General features: G+C 31.7%; 1 protein-coding gene across 1 annotated transcript; it reads right to left on the bottom strand.

Annotated features, from left to right (window-relative positions):
- Positions 1–1,837: 1,837 nt before the first annotated feature.
- On the bottom strand, positions 1,838–4,371 carry LOC130727508 (gamma-glutamylcyclotransferase 2-1-like). Its single transcript, XM_057578656.1, has 9 exons — positions 4,156–4,371; positions 3,924–4,047; positions 3,764–3,840; positions 3,498–3,554; positions 3,009–3,065; positions 2,856–2,896; positions 2,662–2,733; positions 2,481–2,560; positions 1,838–2,335 (listed from the first exon to the last, which is right to left on the bottom strand). The coding sequence occupies exons 2-9, from the start codon at positions 4,030–4,032 to the stop codon at positions 2,154–2,156; spliced, it is 675 nt and encodes a 224-aa protein (XP_057434639.1). The 5' UTR covers positions 4,033–4,047; positions 4,156–4,371; the 3' UTR covers positions 1,838–2,153.
- Positions 4,372–17,709: the final 13,338 nt, after the last annotated feature.

Here is a 17,709-nt window from a genome sequence, read left to right as displayed (position 1 = left end):
ACTTGAGAAAAAATGTTGGGAAGTATGTTGCATTTTTCACATTTTCATTAATGCCCATCATTAACTTCAATCCATCTCACTTTCCATTAGCAACATAGCATGCTGTTAAGGAGTTTAGGGCCAGTATCAATAGAAAGCTCAAGCCATGCTGTGGCAGGCCAATAGCAATAACAAAATTTAGCTTTGTTGGACCCCAAACTTTCCTATGATATACTATTATACTATGTACCAATCCACTCACCCATAGTATAACTATTGGTTTATCTGGAGCAAGAGTTACTAGTAACGTGCTGTTAAATGCACTATTAGGGAATTGTTATTCAGAACCCCCTCAATAGCTATTTAGACCTCTCAAAAAGTGCAAAAATATTAAACTACCTTTAATGAAAAAAAAAATCTTCACCCCACTCCTTACATTCTCTCTCCTCTCTCCTTACATCTTTCCTATTTCTTCCACCCACCACCACCACCCACCATCTCCGCCACCACCACAGCCACCACCGCCGCCGCCACCACCACACACTCCATCTTATGTTATTTTTTAAATTTTCAAACATTATGGAGTTGATTATGTCGTTTTAAATTTTTTCTATAATTAAACGCACTTTAAAAGTGTGTAGTTAAGACACTTTAAAAGTGCGTGACAAACCCCCCTTAAAAGTGCACGCACTTTAACGCACTTTAAAAGTGCGTTTTTTACGCATTTCTAAAGTGTGTGAGTCAGGCACTTCTAGAGTGCGTTTAATTGCAGAAAAAAATTTAAAAAGACAGAATCAACTCCCTAAAATTTGAAATTGTAAAAATTGACATAAGATGAAGGTTGTAGTGGTGGTAGCGGTGGTGGCGGCGATGGAGGTGGTGGGTGGTGGTGGGGGCGGAGGTGGTGGGTGGTGGTGGTTGGTGGAAGAAAGAGGTAAGGAGAGAGAATGTGAAGATTGGGGTTAGAATTTTTTTATATTTTTTTCATTAAGGGTAGTTTAGTATTTTTGCACTTTTTGAGGGATGTAAATAGCTGTTGGGAGGGTCTGAATAACAATTTTAACAGGACACCAGGGGTAGAATGAAATTGCATGCTCACACCACATTTTGGTAAGGATGCTAGCCAACCATTCATATGCTTTTTGACAACAATTTTCTCTATCTCATTCATTTTGTCCTCTCCGACTTTGAAATATTTAGACTTAGCAGCTACCATCATAAAATCCCTCATCAATGTCCCCCCTCCCCTAAACTTCTTTTTGAAGTTGGCATACAATCACCCTCCATTCTACAAACACCGACAATAGACCCTACAAAATGGGACTCATTTTACACCACACTCATCACTGCTATCACTTTCAAGTTTCATCATTATCCTTCTCAGTGCTGACACCACAACTCATGCATTTAGTTATCAACTACTCCATTCACCCACCCCAGCACTAACCACTAGGTCGAATTATTCCTTGACCTGTAGTATCCTCCAACTCATCACCAGCAACCTCACCATTCCCAGCTCCATCAAAAATCCCATCACCAACACCAATCCCACCAACCTGAACATAGCTTACAAAATTATCAACATTTCCACCAGATCGACCATTCAGTATTTACATCTCCATCACCAGTGTTTACATATGAGTGCTGTATATGTTCCTGGCAATTACTATTACTATTGATAGACAAAAATCAGTAGCTCAATGGCTTGCTTATCACGCCGTATTTTGTTTGAGCTCATCATCCAAATTTAACCGCACATATTAGATCAAGTAAACAAAGCTACCAATAGACAAAATCAAAGATTTACTCAACAAAAGTACGCATAGTGCAATTCAGTAGCATTGCCGTTAACTAGATAGAAAGAACAACTTAAAATTTACTCAACAAAAGTATGTGTTGCGCAATTCAGTTGCATTGCTGTTAACTAGATAGAAAGAACCAACATTTTTAACTTCTATGGTGTAAAATATCAGCATACATTCCAACTCAATACATCGTTTCTCTCACTGAAGCTAAGTAACATCTCAGGGAATGACTGACAAAGCCGTCAAAACTAGGGGTAGTGAAACATCTATGTTTTTATTCAAGTAATGAATGGGTTAGCAGGTTCCACAGTGAAACAGTTTAGTTGTCAAAGTCTGCATCAGATTCCAGTCATCTTAGCCTCTCAAGTCTCAACTATCCAAAGCAATAGGTTCCGGCATTGGGAGCAATTGAAGGGCTGGGATGGGTGCATGAGGAGAGTGTTGAATTTGCACTGGTCCGGACAATTTTTTGTCGTTTGGAAGTACATTCCCCACTCCAAGTACTTTCCTCACTTCATGGGCAAGTTCTATCACCATATCGTCCTCATGGCCTGCACACCAAACCTCTCAACTCATCAGAATGCATATAATAACAAGAAAGTGCTTGCAAATTTAGATGGGAAACCAGATTGTATTGGAGCAGCATGTATAGAATAATATTGACTGTAGATGCTAGTGACTAGTGAGAGAACTTACCAATATTATGCATGGCCTTTTCAAGAAGGAAAAGGTAGTCCCTGTTGTTTCCACAAGGGCCATGAGCAGTTGCTATTTGCCTGAATGGATAAGCAAAGATTAGCGGAACTGAAGGATAGGCCACCACTTCAACATAAAAAAGGGGTAGGAAAGTGTAGAGAGTGTAAAGTTATAAAATTACCTAGCCATGACATCCAGTGGAGCAGGTCCCAGGTAGTATTTGTTGTTAACTTTGTCTGGAGTAGATGTGAATCTGTATGAACACAAAAGATCTGTCAGCAAACTTGCCTTACTAAGTATGAAAATACCGTTTATGTAACTTAATATCATCAACAATAAGCTGAAGAAAGTTGAATACAATGTCTAATAACTTACACTATGACTCCAGTAAGAGCAGGGTGTGATGAATCTCCTTCCTAAAGAAAAGATACCAAGGATACCAAGTTAGAAGAAATAACTACCGAAGATAAAATTAACAATCACTTGCAAGTAATAAAAACACAAATTCAATTGTCTTGTGCAACTCACCTTGTAGAAGTCTACCAGAGTCTTATGATCATACTCACATTCTCGTCGCTCCAAATACTACACAAAATAAAAAACAAAAAAATTGAAGCCAAAAAGTACATAAATCATCAAGGTTTAAAAAAGTATGTGGATAATCAAAGTGTTGATTGCCATATTTGGTCTAACATCAGTCCTGTAAGGACATTTACATTTGGTATAACTTGTCTGGAAAATCATACAAAAATGGAATTGTGATTCTAAAACCCTGGACCAAATAATGCCCATTGCCCAGAAAGATAAAATTACAATTTACATTTACACCCTCCGGTCACTATTATAAGCAAAAAAGAAAGAAGTCATTCAATAAGTGATATGTATCTAGTTTATAATAATGACTAGATACATCATTTATTAATGAATCTAAAAACTTGTTTTTTTCTTATAATAGTGACGGGAGGGTGTATGTCATAGAGCTGATTTGGAAATTGTTTAAAGTAAAAATAGATTTACCTGCATAACCAATTTTTCCTTCTCAGGGCCTCCTCGAACACAATAAACTGCTCCCCACTGAAAAAAGGAACAAAAAATTGTAAAAAAAGTAAAGTCAACTTATATAAGAATAAAGCACTTTAAGACATAATCATCCATGAGAAGAAGCCTAGGATTCAACAATTAAATTACTAACACACCAACAATGGGAAAAAAACAATCAATTTCATAATGAGGAGTGGAAAACCTATATCTACAAAGTCCATAGGAATAGAATAAACACTCACGCAAATTTCTCCTTCTTTCTCCTCCAATGTGCAAGTTCTAGCAGGGTGTTCAGGTGTACCTCTGTGATCAATGCACGCTGCAAAATAAAACAGCACGATCTAAGCACCAGTGACAGCAAATTCAAGATGAATGAATTCAACACACAAAAAGTAGCCTTACCTAAATCAAACACACGTCTGTAATCCTTTATGTAACCAATAACCTTCTCATCATACTCAAATCCTGGGTTCCACACCAGTGAACCATATCCAAAAACCCAGAAAACCATGGCTGAATCTTACTTCTGAAAAACAAAGATTATTCACGAATTAAACGCACAAAATCATCAAACAATGCAGCAGGAATCAAAATCGATCAGCAATCAACGACATTGTGAGATTAGGGTTCTTACATGAGGATCTGGAAACTTTCCCGAGAAAACGAGGAAGAATTAACGGTGGAAAAGCACAAGAGAGTGTGGGAAAACGAGAGGAAATCGATGAATGAATAGGGTTTATTAGGGTTTCAGATCTTCCTCTCTCTGTTTCTCTCTCTAGCACTTTCTCTCTCTATAATACTCTTCCTCTTTCTCTCTCGGGTGATCAAGAAGGTGTGTGAGGCTTTCGACGCAGAAAAGCTGGCTATTTATGGCGTCAAGATTTTAACCAACGGCTCAACTTGTCTGTCACGTGACTCGCATTGATAAAATATAAATAACCCTTGATTAACTTAATTAGTTGCCAAGTTAAAAAAAGATAATTAGGCGTTAATTACTGAATTAACTGATAGATACATTGAACCTGGACAGAATGGGAGCGTTAGTTATGATCTTTCTATCTTTGGAATTGAATTAAACGTGAAAATTACTTTACCTGTTTTGCTGCCTCAAAGGCAAAGTTTGTTGGGTTCAATGAACCTGGACCTGTGGTGGGAATTTACTGCTTTGTGGCCTTTGCCTGTTTGGTAGGTAGTGATTAGAATAGATTGGATTAGAATATTGCAGCTAGCCGTGACCACTTTGTTTGAAATCCGTGTTCAATTGGGACGCCTAGAATTCAAAATTGTTAGCTCAATATTGCTTTCTAGCATCAAACTATTTGGTAGTAGTATTGCATTTGTAAAATGTGAAGTAATTAGCGTCCGTTTGATATATTTTTCATTGTTTCTATCATATCCTATCAATATCTTGTTCACCTCAAACGCATGATATGATAAGAGTTCTTATCATATCATGTCTTTATCCAATCATTTATCATATTTTGCTTTTATCATATCTAACCACCAAACGAGTCAAATGGAAGATAATCTGACAAGAATTTTATACTTTTAAACATTAGTTTAACCCAAATGACAACATTTGCATTGTAAGATTGATAGGATGACCTTTTAATCATTTATCATGTTTTTTTCCCTAAATTTTCATCAAAATTAATTTATTACCATGTTTGTGTGTGAGGTTGTGGTGGTCCACCAAGTTATTTGATTGATGATGTTCCGGTTTCTATTCAATTTTTGAATTTTTAAAATTAACTAGTGTTTTTTTACCCGCGCGTTGCACGGGGAATTTGTCTATTGTATTTGATAAATCGATCGATATTTTAAATTATAAAAAGTTTAAGATACTAAGGTAAGAATAATCATAATAAAGATGTAAATATTTAAATAGCATAAATTCAGACACTTAATTCTAGTGTTTTGTAAAGTTTTGTATATATGAGGTATAACTGAATTTTGTTTGTGAAGATGTATACCCGTGTTACATAAAAGATATTGTTTTTGTGTTTTAGATATGTAACAATACATAAATATATAATTATTGTTTACATTATTAAAAGTACACTTAAGTTATATAAAAATGTTTTTTTTTCACTCGTACAAATTTTCATTTTTCATGTAAAATGTTCTTTCCCGTGAGATTTCGTAACTCAAATATGTTAGCACTAATAAATTTATAGTACATATGTATTAATATTTTTTATTCCTCATACTATTCTTACTATCAAATTATTATAGTTATATACATATATAAATATAATTACTCTTAACTTTTCTTTACCTAATCTGAACGGTTCAACTTTTAACTATTCTTCTTCTTCCACCTCTTCCCTCTAATAGTATTGGATGACTCCAAGCTCTAAAATTCACTCATTAATATTCGACATTTCATTAGTGAATCATCAAATATATTCCATAAGTACTAATTGGATATGACATCATACCATCTAAAAATTCACATTTCACCTACTTCTTTGATCCCCTTGAAGTGCTACTGCATGAGATGCTTTTTTGACCTCGTAAAAGTGCTTTTATATGAGAAACAAAGGATCAACCTTAGTAAAACTTTGTTCTCATAGCAGTACTTATCCCACAGGTACCAAGAAGTATTACTACAATGTTCAATGCAGAGCTTGGTATATTTGGCAAAGCTCTGCTAACAACATAGGAATCAACCTTAATAGTCAAATTCTTGAGCCTCACTTCCACAATTGGAGCTTTACTCCTAAGTCCTAAGACAATAGAAATAATCAATCAGTTCAAATCATCTATATATTATATTGGGATCAAATACATGATTCAGTGATTTGATTTTACCTTAAACATAAATTTGACTGATTCTTCTAAAAGTTGATAAGAGGCATAAACAGTGGCTAAAAGCTAGGTTAGTCTCAAAGTAAAATGCTTGATTAGAAGGTTAGCCTCAAAGTGACACACAACTGACATAAAAGCAGTAAAAATGAATCTTTGCTGCCCTAAACCACCTTCTTAGAGAAGGAGAAAAGCAATGTAAGCATACTTGGAAAAAGGAGTAGACTTGAATCGGGACGGAACACAAACTTGACATCAATTGCGAGCATGTATGGTTTTAATTTTAACCATTCAAGAATTACCTCTCAAGTTGCTTCTAATAACTTATTTCTTAAACGGGAAATCTAATTCCCAAACCTCCATTGAAACAATGGTTAATCAGGGAATAGAGTTCCAGAAACTTGACCAAAATACTAAACATCAAATTGTTTTCCCATCTTAAGGGTGGAAAAGAAAATTTCTTCAAAAGGTGCATAATTTCTGAATGCGATCACTCCTTCAATTACACAAAAATAGTACTCCAAATACAACAATAGAAGGTTTTATATGAAAAGAACATACCTTTGTATAAGAAATAAGATGCATAATCAACAATGGTACAATTATCAAACTGACAAAGGTAGCATAGTCACTTGTTAAAAATAAATTAACTAACAATTATTGATCGTGAGAGATAGAATTTAAAAAATAAAACCAAAATAAACTTGGATGATCACTATTTCTCGCCATCCCATAAAAAAATGCAAAAAATCAGTTTGAAATAACATACCTTAGGTACAAACATAGTTGTTAGAGCCTTTAAAAATCCTCCAATCATCTATCCATCTTCTAATCGTGCTGAAACAAAGAATCCACACACACCTTTTAGGACCTTGCTGGGAGCAAGCAAGATGCATCCTCCAATCCAAAGAATATAGTTGAAGAATGTATCCAACATCAAATGCCTAAATCACCACAAACTACATTCATATCCAATCTGTTTACATCCAACATCAAAATCCTTCTCCAATAATGGTTATAATACACTGTTAGTCATATTTGTTTAAGAACCTAGTTGTATTTGAGTCCATGTTTCTGGAAAACTCATGCTTCGTGTACATGTTCAATTGTCCATGTATCTTGGTTGAGTGTGTATTTTAATATATTTTGAGTCGGTTATTGCTTTCTTTTATTGGTTATTAAAATTATAATGGAATTAATTAATTTATGATATTAGGAGATTGAGTTTGTTAGAAATAAGATATGATAGTTATATGTTTGCCTTTTGAATTTTAAGTCGAGTTGCAGGTACATATAAGAGATGAGATGGTTGATGCAGTATCTTAGTTAATTAGGAAAAATATTTTAAAATTTTGATATTTTATAATCTCAGCGCTACATATTTTATTTTTATATTGTAGATCATGAAAAAAATAAAAGGAGAAATCAGGGGATTCCGGTAAATATGCAGTAAATTAGCCTAGAGAATTTTCCTCATTTGAAGAGATAATGAAAACGGTTTCAAAATTTATTTTGAAAATAAATTTAGTAATGAGTAATCTAGGTAAATCTTAGATAATTAGAGCAAATATTTTGAAATATGGAATGACACGTGTCAACAGAAGAGAAACTTTCTAATGGAATAACACATGAAATTTTTTATAAACAAAAAATAATAAATTACCTAGTTTATCACCTAAAATAGAACGTCTCAGAATCAAGAGATGAGGAATTTAAAATTTTCATTTACATTAAATATAATGTTACATGGTGGCTGATTTTTTTTTAGTGATTTTTGCTAGTTTTTACTTTGATTTTACGTAATTTCTAGTCAAAAAAACGTTGATATTTCATGTTTATTTTTAATTCATGAGTGTATGATATATTTATTGAATGAAATAAAAAATATGAATTAAAGGAGTGTGCATCCTAGTATTTCCAGGTCGAATTTTAGAAAATATTTTTTTAATTAAGATAAAATCAAGAAATAAACAATCTAAATTCTAATCAAATAAAAAATTTAATAAAGTACTAATTAAAGATAAATAAAAACTACCAAAATCTAACAAATCCCAATAAAAACTCATAAAATTTCTCTCTATTTATAGTTCATCTCATCCTAGTACTAAGGAACTACTATAATAACATCTAACTAACCTAGTAGTCCCTGATTAATTTCTCCTTCTGTTACATCCTTACATGAGTTTGAAAATTTAAGTAAACACATTTCTCTTAGGTGATAAGTGGAAAAAATGTAGAAATAATCGCAGTCCGCAGCTAATGAGAAACTCTGCCAAATTCACCTAGCAACCATCAAATCTCTGTGTGTCCATGGTAGCTCTGTGGACCCTCAGCACCAGATCAGCTTCCTTTTTCCCGGAATTAACATTAAATAAAAATAAGACAAATAAAGAAAAAATCAAGAAAAACAATCTCAATCCTAATCAAATCTAAAATTTAAAAAGGTACTAATTAAAGATAGATAAAAACTATCAAAATCTAGCAAATCACAATAAAAACTTATAAAATCATAAGTTAAATAAAAATCCGAAAATTCAATAAAGACACCATAAAAAATTAATACTCTCAAAATAAAATAAAAGACCCAAGATAAAATCAAGAAATAAACAACCTAAATCCTAATCAAATCTAAAATTTAAAAAGGAACTAATTAAAGATAGATTAAAACTACCAAAATCTAGCAAATCACAATAAAAACTCATAAAATCCTGAATTAAATAAAAATCCGAAAATTCAATAAAAATACGATAAAAATTAATTAATACTCTAAAAATAAATCCAAAATAAAATAAAAGACCCACAGATAAAATCAAGAAATAAACAAACTAAATCCTAATCAAATCTAAAATTTAAAAATGTGCTAATTAAGGATAGATAAAAACTACCAAAACCTCACAAATCAAAAATAAAAATTTATAAAATCCTGAATTAAATAAAAATATGAAAATTCAATAAAAATTAATTAATACTCTAAAAATAAAATAAAAAACTCACAACATAAGAGAAAAACAAACATAAATTTTTCCTTTAGATTCAATACAAAATTGTTGGATGAAAAATTAACTTTAATTTTTTGTTTGAATTAAAAAAAATTGAAAGTTAATTTTTTTTTGAATCTAAAATTATTGTTCATAGAGAAATAGTGCATTCAATGTGTTGAAGAAAACTTTGTAAGAATGCAAGAAAAATATGATAAAATCATCCAAAAACACGACAATATGATTGACTGTTTATAGAAGATGCATATAAAGGACCAAACAATCAATCAATATAAATGGCCAGAAACTCAAATCAAATTCTCTCACATGTGCTAAGGAGATTACTACTGTGAAGGCATGACATGAATCTAAAAACTACACAGTAAATGTCATGTAAAGTCCAAACCTTTCAATGATAGCATCCCATGCTCCTTCTTCTAGATATCCCCATCAACCTTGACCTATCTTTGAGCCATCAAAAAAATTTGAAAATAGGAAGAGAAAATGATATCACTTTCCAGAATCATAAATCTAAAAAAAAAAGGAAAAAGTAATAAATGATGAGAATCCATACATCAAATTTTTCATCATAGATCGTAGCACCAACCTGAGCAATATCGTGAGTCTCAAAGGTAATCACACCGCTCTGCCATGAGATTAACCCCGTCATTACGAATATTTTCTTCAACCTACAAATCAAGGAGAAAAATCACAAATGTTATTTAACCCAAAAGTCCTGAAAATGTATAGAAGCCAATGTATAGAAGCCAAAGATATATAAGGACTCTGTTGAATATCTGTTAAGATTTAGTTTATTATTAATCTAACAAAGAGATAAAAAGAAACCAAATCTATCTAAACTTATCCCTATTTAAATAGATATTATCTCTATTTTAAAAAATTCAATAAAAATACCATAAAAATTAATTAATACTCTAAAAATAAATCAAAAATAAATTAAGATAAAATAAAGAAATAAACAACCTAAATCCTAATCAAATCTAAAATTTAAAAATGTATTTTTTTGTATTAGAATTCACCTTAGAATGACACGTGGAATTTGTTTTATGAGAATTAACGTGAGAATGACACGTCACTAAATTAGCCTGATGGAAGTTCTTCTTTTCTAATATATATTGATTGATATTGATTGATGTTATTATTTTCCCCCCACTAATATCATAAATCATTTTTATGGTCGAATATGTGTGGACCAACTCTCATCCCTCTTCCACTCGCAAATATTCTTATCGGCAGAGCTGCTAAAGATGAGGTTCCCAGCCATCGCAAGGCCCAACATCATGAGCTTGTGGCCTCCAAAGCGTTGTCGTCGTGTGAGAGCTTGATCTTCTAGCCCCACTCTCCAAAGTTCACCAGCCCATTGGAGGTAACGTATTAAACCACCGTCAGCGTCATCATGACATTCTTCTACTTTAGCAAAACCATGTCCAACATGTGCTTCATCTTCTTCCCCTCCCTCGCATTCTCCCTTCTACACGCCTTCACCGTCCCATCAACAGAGCCCGTGAAAATGAATTCCCCGAACGCTTCACTACATTAAGCTGTTGTGCGCGATGATGGAGTCTAAGCACTCAAAATTCACCACGCGCCACACCTTAACCGTCTGGTCCCAGGAACTAGAATACAACAACCTTTCTTCACCGTCGAGGCTCAAGATCTCAAAATTCCTCCTCCACCAAATTCTATCTTTGCCTGTTTAACTATGCAAGAGTGAATTGGATAAATCATTGAAAAAAAGGAAGGTGGTATACATTTATAATCTTGAACAAATAACAGTTAGTTAACAATTATTTGAGACAATGCAAGGACATAAAATATCCCCGCCGTGCATGACCTGGAAAACTTGTCAAAGCACTCTATCAAATCTCATCCTTTGTCGTCCACAACAGTGAACCTGGTGTACGTGGCAGTGGATAGTCCCCTCTACTGCAACTGCAACCCTCAAGGTGGGTTCTTCTCATCCAGGTGCATATTGGTCCTGCGGATTTGGAGGAGCAAGTGGAGGGTACTGATTGGTGGGAGAATGAGGACAAGATCTGGTGGTGGTAGTGGTTGTGGCAGAGGGCATGAGGGTTGGGGGAGGGACTAGTGAAGAAGATTTGTTGCAATTGTATAATTATAAGAAAAAAGAAGAACCTTAGTAACCCTTGTCAAAGATGGAATTGGCATGCGGAAGCGATCTTTGAAAGATTTGTTAATCCCTATTCCCTCCGTTGCTAATTATAAGACTTAGTTTTACATTTTCATGTTCATAAATATAGGACATTTTACAATTATTCAGCTAAAAGTATATTGTAGTATTGTACTCTTCCATATATACACCTTACATTAATTGTGTGTTTTCATTTCCAAATTGCTAATTACCACTTACTATTAATGCAATGATTATTAGTAAAAGAAAATAACAAAGGGTGAATATGGAAGAATATATGCATTTTTTTAAAATCAATATACCAACTAGACACATTTAGTATTTCCTTAATAAACGCAATTTTTTGTATTATGTCTTATAATTAAGAAAGAAGTATTAACTAAAAGTATATCTAGGGGTCATGCCGGCATATTACATAATTTATGGTCAAGAGTATAAAAAAAACACATTAATTTTAATTTTGTTATGAGAAAATAAAAAAAACTGGATTAATGTATCAAAAAATCTTATAAGGTTACCCAACTTTTTGTGTGTGTGTGTGCATCGGGTCTGGATCCTCTCTAGTGGATTTCTCTCGATTTTTCTCCAGTTGACATTTGTGGACCGCCACAAAATGTTTCCAGCTACCACAAAATGATGCTGCAAAAAATTGACAGAATTTGTGGCAACTGGCTACATTTTGTGGGGGTTCAAAACGGCCAGAAATGTCCACTGGAGAAAATTGAGAGAAATCTACTGGAGATAATCCCGGCCCGTGTGCATCTGATCCAAATTTTTAATCGAATTTTCACAAGACACCAAACAAGATAGACGCCAACTGGCTTTTTTTTTTGAACTCGACGCCAACTGCCTACTACTTTTGATCTGAGAAAAAAGTGACCAAAGCACCATGAAATTTTGGGTTGCTAGAAAAAATTGATCATATGATTAGTTTTTTATGAGACAATAATCAGTGACGTTGTGACAGTGTCGAAGCACGAGAAGCGGGGGATAAGGTGATTAATGTGATTGTTCTGTTTTACGTGATCTTGGAAATGGTAGGCATCGTTTTTATTGTGGGGGTTAATTTTAACACCCATCACTCAATTTAACACCCCACCCAAACATTTAATCCCCACACTACCTCCATTTTAAAGTTTAAACCTCACCTCTTTGCCTTTCCACGTTCCCCTTCCCTCTCACTCTCACTCTTGAAGCTCTTCATTTTTTTCTTCTTCCTCAGAACTTCATCAAGCTTCATCTTCATCTTCTTCTTCATTTCTCATTTTCCTCTTTCCCCTTTTTATTGTGTTCTCGGCGAAGCTTTCGCCACTTGGGTGGAGATACGTCGTTCTAGGTTTTAAAACCCAAAATATTATTTACCTTCTGAGTTTTAAACACCAGAATAAGTTGCATGCTATTTATGGTGATGATAGGGTCGCATCCTTGGCGCAGTGGTTATAGTCGTAGACGAGGATGGGGACAGAAACGTCGAAATATGGGTCACACCTGGTGGCCATGTAGGTAGCGTGATGAAGGGGGACCGCGTGTGACCCCTACTGCATCGCACTGGAAACATTGACGAGAGGCTAGTGAGCATAACGTACATGATGTTGGTCATGTGGAACAGGACCCGACCAAGTGGCATCTCCTTAGCAAAACCCAGAAGCACCACATGTACATGATGTTGGTCATGAAAATGTGTATGGTAATAGGCAGGGACGGATCTAGGTTATAGATGACTATGAGGGCAGGTGCCCTCACTTGATTTTGAGAACAATCTTTAGTAAAAAAATTGAGTGGTAAAAGTGTGTGGTTTTTTATGGCCCGCCCCTTTGGTAAAAAATGCCCTCACTTATGTTCCACTTTACTAAATGTCCTCACTTAGCAGTAAAAGTATGTGGTTTTTTATGATCCCTTTGGTAAAATATGTCATCATTTGTGTCCTCTTTGGTAAAAAAATTGTCCTCACTTTTAATTGTATATATTAATTTTTTTATGAATTAATATGTATATGTTGCCCTCACAACAATAAATTTCTGGATCCGTCACTGGTAATAGGTAGGGTATATGCAATGTCGCATTGAATTTCCTAAAGCCTACAAGCTTATTTTAAATTATAATTAATAGTAGGTTTTATAAATCTATCTATATATATGTAAAGAAGACTTGAACTTTTTTGCATTGATTACTTTACCTTTGTGTATTAAATACATTAGATAATAAAATACAAACTAAAAAAATAACTACATCTACTTTATTATTCATTATATTAATTAATAATTGTTAAACCTTTCAATTTCCAAATTAAAAAAAAAACTTTTCAATTTCACATATTGTAAAATGATTTTTAATAAAAAAATTTAAACTCTAATATATTAAAATTAAAATTAAAATTAAAATTTTAATTATTAATCCTAAGTTGATGAATTTAAAAAATTAACCAATTAAACTTATTACTAAATTTTACGTATAAATAAAAAATTAAGTACTAAAGATAGATATCATCTTAATAAATTATATATATATATAAGACATGAGCTCTACATTACTGGCAAGATTACATAAATTTTCATTTTCATATCAATTTATTATCGACATAAGGTTGAAAAAATGAAAAGATACAAAAATAGGACAAATAAATATATTTTAAATAAAATAAACATGTTAAATACTGAAATTTGTTAATGGTTGAATGCTTTTTGTAAATATATATTTTGGAATTTAATTTTAAAATGTGAAATGATTATGCATGTTGTTTAAATTAACTATAATGTAGTTTTTTGCTATTTTAAAATATAATTTTAAATTAACTTGTGATTTTTCTTAATAATGATATTAATAAATTATTGATGGATATTTTATGTTATTAACATTATTATTAACTATTAATTGTCAACTTTTCATTTTCTTATACGAAAGAATAACTTATTACGTAGTACTTAAAATAGTTAGAATATTAATTATCAATCATAAATTGAGAGAAAAAATCAAGAAATATATTTATATGCAGACAATTTTAATAATTTAAACTAAATTAAATAGTAGTAAAGATAAAACTTATTAATGAACAATCTAGAAAAATAGTTTCAAAATTAAATGAATGTCTCGATAAGATATTTACTATTAAATATACTGCATGTGTGTATTATTTGAAAAATAATTTCAAATATTTATTTTGATCTATTATATAGTACTAAAAATATTTTCTCAAGCTTTCTTATATTATTAATAATATTTTTTCTTTTCAAATTTTTTATTAAATTTCAGTAATATCCTTTATTTACATAAAGAGAACTCTAACTAAGTAATTTAATGCATCAAAAAAACTCTAAAACTATCTATTTCGATGTCTAAGAACAATAATTTTTTCTGTTATATTTTTATTTACGATATTTTTTAATATTATATGAAAATTATTATAGTGTGTTGCACGGGTATAATATCTAGTTTCTAAATAGAATTATATTCTTAATCCTATATACGCAGGGGCATGTCTAAAAGGGTTGGGGGGTGATCAGAATTTTAAATTCTTTGTTGATTATAAATATGTTTACAGAAAAGAATTTATTCTTAGTCCAGACCCTGAGATTTTATAGATTTTTTAATTTCATTTTGGCCTCTAACGGAAAAATATTGGATATGCTCTCGTATGTATATAACTAGGATAATAGCCCGTTACCGTGCGATGCACGGACGAACGATTCTATGAGTTATAATTTTTAATTCAATAATTTATAAAATAAATAGATTTATTTTAATAATGTTTGCAGCTATAAAAAGATAGGTGATATTAAATTATTCCTTAACTTCAGTGTATATTAGATAATACATGAACATTTGATTATTTAAAATGATTATATATTATTAATCTGAAATATAAAACAAACTCGTTTCAAACAAATAACAGAATATACCTAATTTGTATTTTTTTTTCCTTAGTTATAATAGGAGAAATAAATTATAGTGAAGAAAAAGTTTGTTTTTAGAATATTTAGTTAAATTTTATGATATTTTTATTGAATTTTCGGATTTTTATTGAATTTTCAAATTTTATGAGTTTTTATTGTGATTTGGTTGTTTTTATAAAAAAAAATTATAATATTTTTCTTTAATTTTTACTTTTTTATTTAATCTAGGTATATCTTAGATAATTTCGGTAAATCTTTTAAAATTCTCATATTTAAAATTACCTTTTAAAAATCGGTTTCAAGATTTGTTATGAAATTAAAATTTAGGTGAAGAAAAAGTTTATTTTTAGGTACATAAATGGTTTTTTTTAAATATTTTTAATATCAAATGATAATTAATCTGGAAGTGACACCTCATCAAATTGACATGAGAATTAATCTGAGAGTGACACCTCATGAATTGAAATTTAGAAATAAATTAAGATAAAATCAAGAAATAAACAACTTACATCCTAATCAAGTTTAAAATTTAAAAAAGTAATTTTTTATGAGAATTAATGTGAGAATGACACGTCACTAAATCAGCCTGATATAAGTTTTTCTTTTCTTATATATATTGATATTGATATTGATTTATCGCACGACACAGGTAATTTTTTAATAAATTAATTTTTAATTATAATAATTGAGTACTTATATATATATATATATATGGAATAATACAAAGATTTATTTATTGAAACATACAATTTTAATTAGTGAAACACTTATATGTTGTTATGATCTTCTCGTGTCCGTGCGATGCACTGAGAAATAATTTTACAATGGGATTGTCTAAATGACCCATGAAGAAGATGATCATTCTTCGAACTTAAGGTGTCATCTTATATGCCCCCTTCTTGCCTCTTGGACTGCTAGAGGGTTCTCTCCATCATTATGTGTATTTGCCTTGTAAATATGATGGTAATGGCTTTTATTACTTTTGGGGTAATTGGCGGTTATTTACGGCTAGAATCACAATGTAGGACATAGTCAATTACTGGTGGGTTTAATGCTTGGGGACCTAAGGGCAAGTCATTGAATGTTCTAGGGAAGGAAGATAAGAAGGATCATAACTCTCAAAACTCTTAAACGTGTGCGCTTATCGGGATTTAAGGCCAAAATTCGTTCGGGATGATCACATCCCTCCAAGCCCATAAGCGTATGCACTTATTAGTCATTGATGTCCAAATTCATTCGAGGGATCACCCAGCATCCTGCAAATCTATAATAATGACTAATTTTTAATTTTTGATAGATTAAGGGGCTAAAGCCCAAAAAATCAATTACATCAGTCTTGAGCGTATAACTCCATTAACAACATCTCTGATAAGAGAAAACAGAGTAAGGCATATTATTACTGCTAAAATTAAAACTTTGCATACTATGCCTGAAGAACAACCAAGTAATCTGCTCATTTATTCTAAAGACCAAGTGGAAACGCACATCCCAATTCAAACCAGTTATATGTGTTATTATTTGTTCTTATTGCATAGAAACAATTTTGAATTGTATTACAAAATATATTAAAGACATCGATCAAATATGAAAATGAGATTGTAAACTTCCATGAGAACTATTCTTAATTAATGTTTGATTTTTGCAAAACTTATAATGAGATAAGCATTTTTATATCGATTGTATTGATTCATAAGATTAAATTAACATATGACGATCTCTTTATATGTTAGGCCGTGAATAAAAACTCAATTAATAATTTAAAGATTGTAGAAAATTGCCAAGGGAGGATGTAAAGGTTAGGAAAAAATTAGAAAATAAATGAAAACTTGGTTGTGTATATAACTAAATTATAGTTTGAATCTTTATTATTTAGAGGTTGTACAAACACAAAAAGTCTATTCTTCTTCTAATAATTAAAATCTTAATCTACTTTAATATAAGTATAAAATGTCCACTCTCATTTGTTATATTTTAGCTTTAGTTTGAACCTTTGCATTTAGTTATTTTTGTATTTCATACCCTTGTGAATCCAGAGCACAGGAAGTAGTTAAAACATTGATCTCAAACAATCCTTTTTTCACTGTTATCATAGAACCTATATATAGGTTGGAATAACATGTATAACCCGTTCGTTAATACCAATTTGACCAGAAGAACTGCAAAAAGTTGAATTCCTCTTAGAGTATCACTTGAATTCACTTTTGACTGCAGCCTGCAGGACTGATGAAGTTGCAACACTTAAAGTCTGCAAAGTTTAAATGGAGAAGGCGATAGAACTACTGGAGGCACAACCACAAATAATTTGTTTATCATATTATAGTTTCAGCTGTTCAACTTTA

This window comes from Lotus japonicus, chromosome 1, assembly GCF_012489685.1.
Source record: "Lotus japonicus ecotype B-129 chromosome 1, LjGifu_v1.2".
In the NCBI taxonomy this organism is placed as follows: domain Eukaryota; kingdom Viridiplantae; phylum Streptophyta; class Magnoliopsida; order Fabales; family Fabaceae; genus Lotus; species Lotus japonicus.
This window is presented reverse-complemented; position numbering and strand designations above follow the sequence as displayed.

Bases quoted from the DNA above. Each gene is read 5' to 3' on its own strand.
- LOC130727508 (XM_057578656.1), bottom strand. From the start codon at position 4,032: ATGGTTTTCTGGGTTTTTGGATATGGTTCACTGGTGTGGAACCCAGGA. The intron at 3,555-3,763 runs GTGAGTGTTTAT...TCCTTTTTTCAG, and splicing joins AGAAAGAAGGAGAAATTTGC to TGGGGAGCAGTTTATTGTGT. The intron at 2,561-2,661 runs GTAATTTTATAA...TTATCCATTCAG, and splicing joins CCACTGGATGTCATGGCTAG to GCAAATAGCAACTGCTCATG.